This window comes from Ursus maritimus, unplaced genomic scaffold, assembly GCF_017311325.1.
Source record: "Ursus maritimus isolate PB19 unplaced genomic scaffold, ASM1731132v1 scaffold_2, whole genome shotgun sequence".
In the NCBI taxonomy this organism is placed as follows: domain Eukaryota; kingdom Metazoa; phylum Chordata; class Mammalia; order Carnivora; family Ursidae; genus Ursus; species Ursus maritimus.
Genome location: NW_024424452.1, coordinates 46,049,455 through 46,064,529, shown reverse-complemented (window position 1 = coordinate 46,064,529; position 15,075 = coordinate 46,049,455). Strand labels below are relative to the sequence as shown.

Sequence of the window (15,075 nt, the reverse complement as noted above, 5' to 3'; positions counted from 1 at the left end):
TTGGTATTCTATCCAATGTGACCTGTCTGCTCCTTTCAAAGGAAAAATGCCAGAATCTGAATATATGTGACTACTTGGATTTAAACATGTAAAATGTCCCACTCCAACAAACACACTTTGGGTGCTCAATGGAGAGACTTTGATGTCTGCTTCACCCCCTGGACTGAAAGTCCTTTGTTGCAGTCTCACCCCCAATACCGAGCATGGAACCCAGCACATAGTAGGTTCTCAATAAATATGGGTTAACTCTCTCAAAGAAAAAAGGTTAAGGACGCTGCCAAAAGGATCCTACAAATAATGGTTAGTCTAAAGCTATTTTGAGTAATGTTTCTTGGAGAACATATGTGTATGCTTAAGGGTTTTACACACACACACACACACACACACACACACACAAATCTGTCCCCAGGAAAAAATCCTGTGTCATTCCAGAGCATCTGGAGTTGTCTTACTAGGATATACAGGGTAGAAAGAATTTCTTGAAGGACCAAGTTAAATATTTCAGGGCAAAATTGTTGCTCTCCCTTTTACTTGAAGGGTCTCCAATCCAACACTCCTCTTCCAGCCCATGGACATATTTCAATCAGACTCCGAAGAAAGACCCAGAGAAGTGTGGCAAATTCTGGCTCCAATAAAGAGAAAAATAGTTCACAGAGTATAGAACACAGATTCCGTCTTCCCAATTAAAACACAGTCATAACAAAATACTCAATAACACACATCAGCTTCAAGCCATCCCATGAACTTTCAGTCCACCAGCATCTACTACCACTAGCACTCTTTGCTGCCCCTCACCCTGAATTTAGACACCCAGCGTGTCCCAGCATTCTAGAAGAAAGGTTTTGAATTGCCTCACAGCTCAGAGTTTCTATAACCTCTCAGTCCACATCTGTCTGAACTCATTGATCAGCGAAGATGTCCATGGCCAACTCTAGAAACACTTAATCATCAGCAGACCCCAAGAGCATCAGATACTTAGCAGAAGTGCCTAGAGAGTTGCTATCTAGTCTAAGAAACCAAGAAAAGTCATAGATATTCCATCTTTGATGGAATGTATATATTTTGGAAGGAAAAAAGTTGACAAATTTCCAGACTGACAATTGGAATGAGCATAGAAAACAGGATATAAGTTGTATGACCTTGAGCAAATCATATTTTTTCAACATAAAGAGTTAAATATAACCACTAGGCCCAGCTCACCGTTATTCATGAGAATCAGGTAAAATAATACATGTGAAAAAAGGCCTTGTAGATTGTCAAATGTTGACAAATGTGTAAAAATTATTCAAATAAGTTAGACTGGACAAAGCAAATCTGAGGAGGGACCCAGAAGGATGCGTAATCATAACTTCCAAGCACATAAAGAAGTAGAAATAGGACTACGAAAAACTTGGCTTGGATATTAATGCGGCTGAATGTTTTTCTGCACACACACACGCACGTGTGTAAACAGTAACAGAAGAGAAGGAACAGCATTATCAGAAATTTTGCCTAGGTACCAGTTGTGCATCTGTTAATTTAAAAAAAAAATACAGATGCCTGCACTCCCCCCAAACCCTGAACCAAAACCTTCAAGGGAGATGTTTGAGTTGAGATTCAATGTATTAAGAAGAGTTTTCTGAGTTTTCTAGGGAGGTTCCAAAATCCCCATTCCAAACATGAGAAAATGGACTTAGCTTATTCTTTTCTGACTCCCTTCAGCACCAAGCTTCGCCACTCCCAGGCTACTCAGTGGCCTCAGTTAACACTCTAAGCATATATAAGTTCTTATAGTTTGCCTTTTTCTCCTGGGGTAACAGTGGCTTACGCAAGGGTGGAGCAGGTTCCTATCCCATGACTATTCTGTACTTCCTCACCTTCTCCAGCATTTTCTGCCAGAACTGCCTCCAGAGGATGATGACAATGATGGCCAGGAGGATGAAGATAATGGCCACCAAGCAGCCAATCAGGATCCGAGTGTTGCTGTCATCAACTTTAAGCATTGGATCTGTGACCAGGAAGAGAAAGATGGAGAACACCATCATCTCATGGGGCTAGGAAAAGCATGATGGACTGGACTAGAGACAGAAAGGTAGAACCTTTCCCTCCAGGATAATTCCGCAAGATGCCACCTTAAGACTTCTGCTTAGTTTCAGTCTTGCTACTCTGGTATGACTTTGCTCTTCCATCATACGGGCCTCCTCCTAGGGACCAGAGCCTCCTCCTCATGTATCGGACTGGATAATGGAGAGATTTTCCATTCTCCCCAAATTTTGTTCCTTTATTACTACAGCCTACGTCTACTGGCTCACAATCACACCTCATGAAAAACAGGTGAAGAGTCCCCTTTGGAGACACTTGATCTTACGTGTTTCCCAGATTGCTGACTCACATGAAGCACTGGCTACACTTTGCATATATCTCTAATTAGAGAGACTACCATTTTGTTTAATGGACTTCCACCCATTCATTGAGATCCCCACTATGGGTCTTACCTCAAAATGTCCCTTTCCTTGTTTCTGTTCCAAGCTACCCAAACTTCCATGAAACAACTGGAACAACTCCAGACTCTGCTTTAGCTGAAGAATCACAGGAACCAGCAGTGACAGAGTGAGTGTGGGCCCTTTACTTTGGAGCCTACCCTTTCCAGAAGTACCCTTCATCCAAAGTCACCTGGTAAAAAGCCTCCTACACAGACAGTCAGGCCCTTGCAAATCTCTACCCTTCTTCATCCTCTAGAAGGCCCCTTCAACTTTAACTTCTGTAACTAGAAATCACACATACCATAGGTTGTGGGTGCCACAGGTGAGGTGGGCAGCGCTCCAGAGTTGTTGTACATGGCAGCATCTGTTACAAAACAAGAGTGAGTCAGAGCTGGGGAGAAGACAGCGAAGTAGTGGCTTTTCTAGAGGTAGATTGTGACCTAGCACAATGTGAAATCCATTTAGTGGGTTGCCATCAGCCTTTCTTAAAAACGATAATATAATTATATAATTAATATAATATGATCATATAATATTCTAAATTTAAAAAATCACCATTCATCTAGACAGTAAGGACAACTCTTCTTTTGTAAAATGTTTGTTTAAATGATACGAGGTGTCATGGTACAAAAAAAGTTTAAGAAACAGGGGCTCAGTGGGCTGTGACCACACATTATCATAAAGCACACACGGGAAGTCAGACCCAAATTCAGCAAAATGTAGAGAGAACAGGATGGGTAAGCAGGCAGGGGACAGACACAGTGCTAAGAGGCTTTTTCCTTCAAGGAAATTAAGTTGTTTTCACTATGCTCATTGACGTAGCCCTTTAATTTATAAATCAAGCCTTCTTTATAGGTGGACTATTGATACTGGAGTGTCCTTTACTATGATGTATAAGCTTGTAAAACTAGACCCCAAAAGCTTATTTGCCAGCTTATTTGGCAACTCATTTTCCCGGGACCCTGATTTCCCTAACCAAGGAGGTCAAGAATTAGAATATGCATTTCCCTTCAAGAGACATGCTCTCCGTGAGTCCTAATTTTTCTTCTTAGCATTATTACACAAATTGGGAGGTATCTAGCATCTCCGTGTACTTTTTTGCATTCAGTCCTCAGGCTCCAGTGGAAATAAACATTATCATGATATCAGATTTAAAACTCAAAAGATCCCAGGAGTCAAAAACTGTAGTCCATAGCTGCAATTGGGTATAACGAGCTAAGTATACTAATTACTCTGCCAAGAGAATAGAATCCCTGAGGATGGATGAGAATCTGTGATCCCCCAGTTAACACAATGTAATGACACTGTTTTTGAACATCTAAAATTCTGCTCTTAATAAATACTTCATATAAAATAATCAATCCATTCATTCTTAAATTAAATCTTTATAAGGTATCGAGGCGCCAAACCTGTTTTTCTAAACAGATGTTCTATCTCCTTATCAGTACATCTTAATGAACAAACCATCTTGAAATTTTCTTCTTTTAAAAATTAAATCAGGGGCGCCTGGGTGGCTCAGTTGCTTAAGCGGCTGACTCTTGATTTTGGCTCAGGTCATGATCTCACGGTTGGGGATTAAGCCCCACGTTGGGCTCCACACTCAGCTTGGAGTCTGCGTGTCCCTTTCCCTCTGCTCATCCCCCTGCTCACTCATTCTCTCTCTTTCTCTCAAATAAATGAGTAAATAAAATCTTAAAATAAATAAATAAAAATTCTAAGAAATAAAAGTTAAATCAGGAAGCATGGTGTCCTCTGCTTTATCTTTACCTTAGTCTCTCCTCCTCTCTTCTGTTATTTTTCACCTATACTTTTCAACCAGGTCCAGTGCAAGGCTCACTCTTTTGACACTGTTATAAAGCCATTCTCTACTGACCTCTCTCCTGATCACTTATTGTTGGTATCACTTTGAACATCTTTTGAAAAATCATTGTGTGGGATTTGTACCCCATCTAAGTTGCGGTGGTATAGACAATGTCCTAAATGCCTTTTAACTTTTCAGGACTCAGCACAATCCCTACTGCCCAGTTTGTGGTCTCTAAGCACCATTCTCCACTAAAAGGAACCATCACTGCTTAAAGGAATGGTTGGCTTCATATCTGGAACGCAAATGTTCAAAAAGGACTTGGGTAATTTTGTTCTTCCAGAAAATAAGATATTTATCAAAGGTACACAGGGTCAAATCCAAAGAACACAGAGCCAGCCTAAAGGTGTGTGCTCTGGTCAAATGTAAGACAATGTGAGTATCAGAAAGAATTAATAATTGCAATTAACATAACATAATAAAAAATTATTATAAAAAACATATTGAATTTATAAAAAAGCAATGAGTCCATAATGATACTAAAAAGCAAAACAAGTAGGAAAAACAAAAAGAAAACTCATTAGACATTACTGAAGGTTGCTAGGGCATTAACTCTGAAAATTGATGTAGAGAAAAAATTAATCACGTGTCCTGCCCTTCCAATGTGAACCGTATCTCAGAGTAAGCAAGTGCGTGAGGAATGGTTCTACTAGTCAGAAGAAATTCAGCTGATGCATGCAGAAGGAATGCAAGAATTAGAAAATTACCTCTTAGCAATCCCTAATGAAATAAGTAATTCAAGTAGTGGTCAACAGTTTGTGGGGGATAACCTGAGTCCAGAAATCAATCTTAGCATCACTAAAGGTGAGAGGATCTAACACTACATTCCCATGATGAGGTTCAACAGCATTATCTATGATGAGATTCAAAGACACAGGGTTATCTATGAAAATGACTGACAAAAATAAATACTGAACTTGAATTAGCCTGTAGGTGTAACTGCCAGTGTACAGGAATGAGAAAAGATACAAGCTCTAGAAAATGTAGGTGTAACTGCCAGTGTACAGGAATGAGAAAAGATACAAGCTCTAGAAAATGACATCACAAAAAGCAATCAACCAAACCAGAACGGATTTTTTTTTAAAGGACTGTTTTATATTAAATAGACACTTAGGAATATAATAAAGGAAATCCCCCAAGAGGGCCTTCTTTAGATTCGAATTTGATCAAGCCAACTGTATGGACAATATTAGACAATCAGGTATCCTTGAATGTGGACAGCCTATTAGATAACATTAAGGAATTACTTATGAACAAATGTTAGATGTTAAATGCTTTATGCTTTTATGGAATGATGCTTATAAAGATGTTATTTTCTTAGATGTATTCTCAAACTGTTAGTAATGAAATCAAACAATGTCTCAAATTTGCTTAAAATACTACAGTGAAAAGGGAAAAATAGGTAAAACAAGATTGGCACAACATCAGTGGTTAGGAAGCCGGAGAGACTGAGGAGGATTCATTGTTCTCTTTACTTTTGTGTATATTTAGAAATTTTCATTTAAATATTTTAATAGTGTGCTACCCCGTAACTGGCTTAATTTATATAGCTTTAACGCATTGTATTCTCATGTTTTAATCCTTTGTTTTACATGCCTTTTAGACAAATATGTGAGAGCCCAGTAAATATTTCCTCCATCCACCAATGAGAAGCCACCGTACAACCCTCTTCCTCAGAGACCGGCCAATAAGAAGCTCCAGCACGCACCGGCCTCCTTCACCACCCTACTCCCACCTCCGCAGGAGGCCCCCAGCTCCCAACCTGATTGGAAGGTGATCTCACTGAACATCATCCAGGTGTCAGCAAAATGGTACTGGCACTTGATGGCGCTGGCCATGCGGTGGTGGAGGGGCACCGTGACGAACCGAGCACTGGGGTTGACGTCGTCCAGGACGAGGGGGAAGGACACAGCGTTTGGTTCCCACTCATTGGCCTCCGAGCGGAAGTAGCACTGCACCTCCTTAAAAATCTTCACTCCTTTGGCAAACATGTTGTTGCAGTGGACCTGGCAGAGAAAGAGGCATGCGAGTGACAGGCTGACACCGGTAAGTGGCGTGGGGACACAGGGCAACCTAACCCGGTAAAATCCTTGATCTGTTTCTCTGAGCCCCGCGCTTGCTGAACAGCTGCCCTGCAGTCTCTTGGACTTGCGCTTCCGCCCTCTTCACAGCCGCCGTGATCCGTTGGTCTGGCCCTCTAAAACCGGGGTGGCTCCCCCAGTCACCTCTCTGCAACTTGTGCCCCCGGCCACCTCATTTCCTGTCGCCTCATGTGTTAAGTGAGGGTTGGACCAGCATCCCCTCGGGGGCCTTCCTTGCCCTTAACACTCCCAAGTCGCTAACCCTCCCCAGCACACCTGCTGTCCACCCAGAATCAAGCTATTCTGAACTGAGGTGACGGGACGCCCTCCCTCCTCGCTCCTCCCAGGTACATTCCAAAGCCAGTCCACTCCTTCCAACAGCTTTAGTTGAAAAACCTGAAATAACACACATTCCAAAACAATATCATCTTTCTCTTCAGACATCTCATTTCAGGGGCCGTGTATTCGCATTTTCCAGCCAGAGACAAGGCTTAATGATCTGTCTTAATGAAGTGCAGTTTAGGTAAAGCCATTCTGATGAGGGCATGACATCTTCCTCACGGGTATCTTCTGAGATGAGAACAGAAGGTCTTTCGGAGAGTAGCTTGCATGCTCTTGCCTGCCGCCCTACTCTTTCACCAGGATATCTGCACGGCTTTTAACAGAGTCTTAAGAAACAAAGATCCCACAGCAGCTCGCCTGGAGCACCTTGGTGTGTTCAGTGTCATTCACAAATGGAATGTGCATATTTGTAACTGGGTCAGGTCCCTGGTGGTAGTTCACGGACACTTCCTCTGGCTCAGTCGTACGTGGAAAATGGAGCTTCGCTGGTCACTAGCCCCTGAATTAAAAGACCTCATAGGTTGGAAAAGCCTCACTGCCGTTCTGGGACTATATTTGCTATTTGCATTTTAATGTCTTGCTTAGGCCCTGCATTGTAACCCTCCGACTGTCTTTGATACCCTCCCCTGCCTCCGGGATGGCAACTATGGGACTAGCATTCAGAATTCATGTTTAGCTGAAGAAACAGCAGCAATGATTGCAGAAATGTTATGATCCAAGAAATGAGCAGAGATACTCTGAAAGAATAGAATAAAATCACCTACTCTGACTCTCTAGTTCTTAATAAGCTAGTGCTCAGGTAGGTTTGACCTGCCTATGGCCCGTCAACAACAGAACGGAGTCTAGAACCCTGGACTCCGAGTCCAGTGCTCTTGCCAATACCACGCCACACAGAAATGGAGCAAGTCGCCTTAACTTCTCCATTTGGATTTTCCTGTAAATGTTTTAATGATGAAAACATCTGTTAGTATCTTCCTTGGGATGAATTAACTGCTCCAGTTTATTGAGCACAAGTCAATGGAGCAAGGCTAAGAAAAAAAATCCAAAAAATACCATCTACAGCTTCAATAGATTTTTTTTCAATCTGCAAAGTGTTGGATAAGTAGCCTGTGGGGGAGGTAATAATCTCTCCTACAGATGTTTTGGGAATTCTCCTGGAATGCAAATAAATAGTACAGAATTTCATTCCCCTGGGGACTTACATATTTATTTAATAAATACAATACATTTTTAAAGGACATTAATACATTTCAATAGAATATTTTGACTATATTTAAGGGGTGGGGGATGACAGTAATTTGCCTAGAAACCAATAACTACTCTCTAGAAGATGTTAGTGATCCAAAAGTCATCTTTTATATTTTGTCTCAGAAAAATTAAAATATGCAAGAGACTTGTTTGGCCTTGAGGGGACTGACCCTGAGATAGCTCTTAAAAGTTTCTGGCACCGGGACACCTGAGTGGCTCAGTCAGTTAAGTGACTGCCTTCAGCTTGGGTCATGATCCCAGGACCCTGGGATCGAGCCCCACATCAGGTTCCCTGCTCAGCAGGGGAGTCTGCTTCTTCCCCTTCCCCTGCTCATGCTCTCTCTCTCTCACTCCCTCTCTCTCTTTCAAATAAATTAATAAAATCTTTTTTAAAAAAAGTTTCTGGAACCTGCTTACTGCAGAATATGCTTTTGAATAATTCCGACTTGTGATAAACTAATTAAACAGGAGCTATGGGAGACTCGGGAAGATCAAAGTCTATTGACTAAATATTATAACTTTGCGGAGAGTTTAGGATACATTTTATTATTTGTGAAACGAAAAGTTACCCCAGTGGCGTATTTTTGTGAATTGATACACATGTTCATAGGTGCATGTGGCTATCTCACTATTCAGCAACAGAAATAAATGTTCCCTGCAGGTATATTGTCACTATGCACCTTCCCCTTCTCCCTCCAGAAAGCCCTGTGAAGAAAAACGTGTTACGCACAACTGCACACACACGTTTTACAACCTGCCAAGGAGCATCCTTGAACAAAAGACAGGCAGATGGGCATGTGTTGATCCTTCTGTTCTCATCCTAAAGGACCGTTCATTTAACTAATAGGTATTGATCCAGTTAGGAGATGTTATCACATTAACATGCGAGGGTAATATAATGGACATAGATTTCCTCTTTGACTCCAAGTTTGTGCCAAGAATAACAAATTTTTATTTACTAGGGATGCTTAATGAGAACACAGATTTCCTTCTTCTGGAGCCTCATCTCATCCTATATACCTCCTTTTGCAAATAAATAGTACCTTCCCCCACTGAACAGCAAATCATCCCAAGGGGATATAGACAGAGGCAGCGTCGCCAACTTTATTGGCCATTAATATTCTGTACCAACTATGAATAGGAAAAACAACAAATAAACAGGGATCCTTCCTGAGGTGAAATTCACTTGCCCACTGGCTCTTGGGCCTCATACTGGAGTCCTCTCACGCTCCTCAATAAGCCAGTAAGAGTTATACATGAACCACAGAAACTTCAGGGGTCTCCCTTACTAAATTCAACGAAAGGACTTTCTACTGTTAAGCCCGTTTTCCTCAAACTTAGAGATCAGGTTGGAGGGGCTTGAAATTTAGTAGGACAACCAGACAAATGTACTGTTGCAATAGATAAGGAAAGAAAAAACTCGGGAAACGGAAGAGTGCAGAGCCTTCTATCATGATTTCCCAGCGCTGCAGGGGTGGAAGAAACAGGTAGGTGTGGAAAGTGACTACAAAGACAAAATACAAAGTACTCAAGTCTTCCATTGAGAATTAGAGTGGCAATGAGCCAGCCTTACTGATAAAAGTATGTCCCTGGGGAGCATTGGGCAGGGCCATAAAACGATTTCCATTCAGCTCTGGTTTCTTTTGCTTTTGTGAGCCCCTCCCTCCATAAAAAAATTTAAAATGGTATTTTAGAACTGTGTTATTAAACAGATGAAAATGATGTTTGACCCTAAAAGTTCTGTTTTTTCCCGACATTAAAAGAAGTTAAAACCTTTCCATCGGCCTTTAAAGTATTGTGAGAGCCCACTGGACCCACTCTGCCTAATGGTATGTGGACTCTGATGCTGGAACAATAACAGAAAACATTGAGAAACAGTGACCTAGACTAACCTCCTTATTTGCAAATGAAGCAAGAAGCCCAGAGATGAAGTGACTTGGAAACGCATGTAGCTTGTTAGTAGCAAAATACTGATTTGAATCCAGTTCTGCTGACACCACCAGGGTTCTTTCTAGCATGGCTTTTCACTACACTGTTATCTTGGCTCCCTTAAACATGTTCCATCACACCTAACACCACTGACCTTCATGGTCGTGAAATTCCTGATGCGGTCAAATTCAAACATGATCTCGATGTAACCACTGGGGGCGCTTTCGTTCCTCCAGCCCACGTAGTCATAGCCTGGCCACACGTGGTATTCGTGGGTCTGAGTGAAGTCGTCCAGGCCAGACACCCCATCTGTCAGCTGGCCCAACCCTTCAGTCATGCTGCTCAGACCAGGGGAAGAGAAGGGAAAGGGAGAGAGGAACCTGGAATTAATCGCACGTCATGGAAGAGCTTTTAGACCCAGCTTCTTCACCCCGGGTTTTGTAAGAGTTGATTATCTTGAAGGTTGAAGGATAATGAAAAATCCAGTATATTTTATAGTATTGATGCATTTATCCTACATCAATGGAGAACAAAGAATTTCATATAAATGAATTTTACAAAACACTCAATGCTTATTCCTTTAGTAGCAGAACTTTCAAACAATTATCATTTTATAAGAAAAGCTTTTTATAATCTATTGTATCCTTACCTATTCTTGTATACTGAGTCTAATGCTTTTAGATAGTAACTCCATATTATCAAACGCATTTGATTTATTAATCCCTTAACAAGTAAATGATGGATGGATGGATGCATAGAATGAACACTATGGGAGATAGTAGCACTTGACCGTCACTCAATAAACAGTCCCAGAGCTTGCTGGAAATTTTTCTGACTCTCCTTTGACTGCATGTTGTCATTTTTCAGTGACTCAGTTCCAGAGAAGCCAGTCAGGCCCTCTGCTACCCCACACCCAACAACCCAATTTGATATCAAACTAAAGGGGGGAAGTAATCAATGCCAAATGTAAATACTAATTTATATGTAATTTTAATTAAATTTGAGAATACTAGATTCATGGAATAAAATGCACGGAATTACATGAGGGTCTCAGGCATTGGATTTAGTTTTGTTTCTAGCTTGGCAGGCTTTCCGCTTGATTGTAAGGCTCTTCTTGATTGGTACGTGGGATGATTGTGTATTTATGTTAATTTGGCTGTTTCTTTTTGGGTTTCTATTTCTATTTGACCTTCTTTTTAGGGAGACACAGAGCAAGATCTCATCCACTGGGACTCCTCTCTTCCCAAACTCTGCATTTCAAGGTCTAAACAATAAGTCAGGAGTCTCCCAAATGAAGAGATTGGGATACTCACCCTCAAGCAATAATACACGTGCCCCCTGAGGTTATGTAAACGTTACGAATTCACAGAAAAATAAGTGAGTGATTATGCCAGCCTTACAGACACACTTTTAAATTTATTTGTTCATTGAAAAATGTTTGGCAAATTATAAAATTTGACTGGCCTTATCCACAGTGACCAGAGCCTGGATCTCCCTTCCAAGGATTTGCCATCTTTTTCTTCTCTCTACAGATCAGAAGGCTAGGAGAACATAAGTTTACTTGCAATAAATATATTTCCCATCATCCCCAGAATAATAAATCCCCATGAAACTTATGAAAAGCAACATAAATGAAAAGTTAACTTCTTCTCGTCAAAATTAAATCAAATGGGGATGGGTAAGGAAAGAAACTTTTCAGTTTACTTCGTATCCTTTAGAATTGTTAGAATTACAATAAGCGTGTACTACTTCTGTAATTTTTTTAGTTAAAAAAAGTAACTTTTGCTATTAAAACTATCTATTTCTGAGACTCTGAATCGGGCAGCTCATACTTCATCACTCAAGCATACTCCAAAGAGATAACCTCACTACCTCAGTTATCAAGTGGAAGGTGATTGTGTCAAAATCTCCGCAATTATTCTTTATCTTTCCTCTGTTACCAGTTACCTGCCTTATTTATCCATCTGAATGTCCTGCCAGCCCCTTAAATTTATATCCCAAACTACACCTATCACTATCCCCTTCTAAACTAAATCTTTCACCTAAATTTCCCATTTCTGCCCATTATATTCTCTTTCACGCTCAGTGGCTCAGTAAAGTGCCTGGCACACCATATGCACCAAAATATACTTGTTGATGAATAAATGCCATCCCCAAGGTTTCACCTACCTCTTGTCCTCGCCCGACTGTCTCACTCCTACACCCGGTCAGATTGCAAACAGTCCTTACATGAATGTCTCCTCCCATTCCCACTGTCGCCATTTTGGCCTTGGTCCTTCGTTCTTTTCATCAGACAGTTTGCAATTAGAAAATATCCCTCATCACCTCCTCTTTTCACTCAGATCTAACCTTTGTGAGCTGCTTGATGAATCTGTCTAAAGCACAGTTCCAATCTTGTCCTTCCCCAGCTTTAAAAATCTTCAATGACTTGTTCTGTCGATGATTATGCTGATGAAGAACAACAACTCCTCCTCCTCCTCTTCCTTCTGGCCCTGACATTCAAGTTCCTCCAAAATATGACATCATCTGCCCAATCATGCTTCTCATCTACTATTTTGCTACATGAGTGTGGCTGGTGGTTAACTAAATGATTGATCTTTAGCAGACATTCCCCTAAACTTTACAGTGTGATACTTCTGTCGTTATGCTATTCACTCTACCTCAAATGCCATTTCGAGATTCTTTATCTGTGAAAGTTCCACCCATCCTTTGGGGGCCACTTCAGATTCTTTGCTGGTTTTCCAAATCAGATCAAAACTTACATGTATTTAGCACTTTACCTTTACAAAATGCTTTTCTTATACATTTTCATCACTTAAGCAAACAGAAGTGACTTTTATGACATGAATCCAGGTGTTTTCACTCTCAGTGCTGTGCTTTCCTACTCAAGCTTACTCTTTCTTTGAACCCCAGCACACTCATATCTCTTACTCCTATGCTTGTATCACAGTGATTGATATCCTGGTTTAGTCCCCATTCCTAACTGTGAGCTTCTTAAGGAAGGATCCAGGACTCCTTATATTTTCCAAGTCTGGCCAAGTCTGGCCAAATTCATTGTAGGTAGCAACAGTGGATTAGCAAAGATTTATTAACCTAAAATGAATTCAATTGATCTCTGATTTCCTCTATGCCTTGAGTAAATGCCAGTTGGGGAGTGGCTGAGTGAAATGATGCCTAGACAGTTTAAGTGAACAGGGAAGAACAGTGACTAAGCAGATGGAAAGGAAGCAGCTGGAAATCGAATACTGGATGAGTCAGGTCTTCACTCAGGGGATGGCAGCTGGGGGGGGGGGCAGGAGTTTATTCTTCACACCTAAAATAATGGAAGTGCTGTAATCCCTTACTCCCCTTCCTGAGACTAATTTCTCCCTCTGTCAACCACTAGCAATCTCCATCATCTAGTCTGGACCTAACCTCTCCCCCAGGCTCAGTCTTTGCAGACAAAGACCAAGCTAAGAGAGAAAAGAGTGTTGAAGTGGACCAGTAGAAGAATGGCAAGGCTCAGAGTGAAGTGAGATAAGTGGGAACATCTCTCATCCAACCCTAAAATCCTACCGTGCCTGATCAGACTCCTTCACCATGGCCCTCTATGTGTCCATTTCAGGACTACCCACTGGCCTTTCTACTGCTCCCAGTTCAAGCTTCTGCTACAGTCAGGCCATTCCTGTCCTCAGCCCTGTTCCCTTTCCTCTGCTCCCTTCGACCTGCCCCCTCTGCTCTAAATCCTATCATCCTAGAAACTCTCCTTGTCTAGCATAAGCCTTACGAGTCTCCTTTTCACGACTTCCAAAGCATTTACATTTATGGGGTATATTCTTCCTGAGCTTCTTGACCTGCCCAATTTAGTATACTTATAAATTCAGTTCTTCTGGTCCTTTGTCTCCATAAGTGGCCATTATTTGTGTCAGACCATATGTCCTGTTTTAAGGGTCAAAAAAAGATATGACTACCTTACTTAGAACTATACCACAATTTCAGCTCTTGTTTTGTGTAATTTATTGTTTCCCCTGTCTTCCCCAACTAGGACCTAAGTTCCTTGCAAATAAAGACTCTCTGCTTTACTCCATCTCACAATGCCTAATACAGGGTCTAAATAAACACCAGTTGGTTGACTCGCTGATTAATTATTAATCCCAAGCCATAATAAAATATTATTCTCTTCTAGTGGCCACTTTCCCATTCTGATGACCAAAGTTTCCCAGAATCTACCTGTACCCAACAGCTCCATCATAGACAGAATCGTTCAGGTAAATGACGGAGCCTCCAGGGAGTACAAACTGCTGTCCGGCTGGAGCATTGTAAGACACCAAGCCATCTGCCAAAGGAAACACAGGTGTGTCAGTGGCTTAGGAAGGAGAGGCACCTACTACTCAGACCAACTATCCCAGGGAGCTACACAAGACTTCAAGGGTGCAATCTTGTTCAGCGTGTCCGCACAGGACTCAATCCGGGCACAAAGGGAGCACCGCTGAGGAGCACTCCTCAGTGGCAGTCAGTGAAATGCATCACTTAGTGCATAGAGCACCAAGCCTTGGTGGAGGAACAATGTCCTTTCTTGACTCGAACCTAGAGGGAATCACTTCACTTCAGAGATTATCATTCCCATACCTTTCTGACTTGCTTGCCTTTATTTTCCAGGGGTTGGGGTTTTTAATAAGGTCTATAAGCTCGCTCGCTCTCTCTCTCTCTGGAGACCTACCTAGCCAGACACAGCCATAGAGCTCCACCCGCATGCACACATTCATGGAGTGGTCAGTGACTGGAATGAAGCGGACAAATCTGGCCACAATGGGTGGCTCCAAGTCCTTTAGGAAAATGTCATAGGGGTTACTATTTCCATCCAGCACCTGAGGAGAGAAAAGAGAAAGAGCGGGAAGATGCTATGAGGTTATGCTGACTCTTCCTCATCACCCCTTTCATGGACCCTCTCTTTTGAATTGAAGGAGCAGAATGTATCCTTTCAGCTTTCTCAGCAGCCTTGATATTCCTCCCGGGCCCCCCACCCCGCCCTCCCTCATCCTCAGTCACACATTGACAAGGGTGTGCCAGGTGTGTGGATGCACATACCTACAAGACAGCCTGTGTACTTCCTCTTCTAGCCTAAGTCAAAATATGGTCCTGGACATCTCAGGGTCTGGATGTCTCTTCTTCC

The 15,075-nt window shown here is 41.8% G+C and overlaps 1 protein-coding gene across 4 annotated transcripts in view; it reads right to left on the bottom strand.

The window, feature by feature from the left end:
• Positions 1 to 15,075, bottom strand: part of DDR2 (discoidin domain receptor tyrosine kinase 2) — a 183,765-nt gene that overhangs the window by 18,366 nt on the left and 150,324 nt on the right. For all 4 annotated transcript variants that reach the window (XM_008685722.2, XM_008685721.2, XM_040635971.1 and 1 more), the window contains 6 exons: positions 14,623 to 14,770; positions 14,133 to 14,238; positions 10,078 to 10,261; positions 6,086 to 6,329; positions 2,764 to 2,826; positions 1,857 to 1,987 (listed from right to left, as the gene is read on the bottom strand). In XM_008685722.2, the coding sequence (XP_008683944.1) occupies positions 1,857 to 1,987; positions 2,764 to 2,826; positions 6,086 to 6,329; positions 10,078 to 10,261; positions 14,133 to 14,238; positions 14,623 to 14,770 (876 nt within the window). The remainder of the gene's footprint in view (positions 1 to 1,856; positions 1,988 to 2,763; positions 2,827 to 6,085; positions 6,330 to 10,077; positions 10,262 to 14,132; positions 14,239 to 14,622; positions 14,771 to 15,075) is intronic.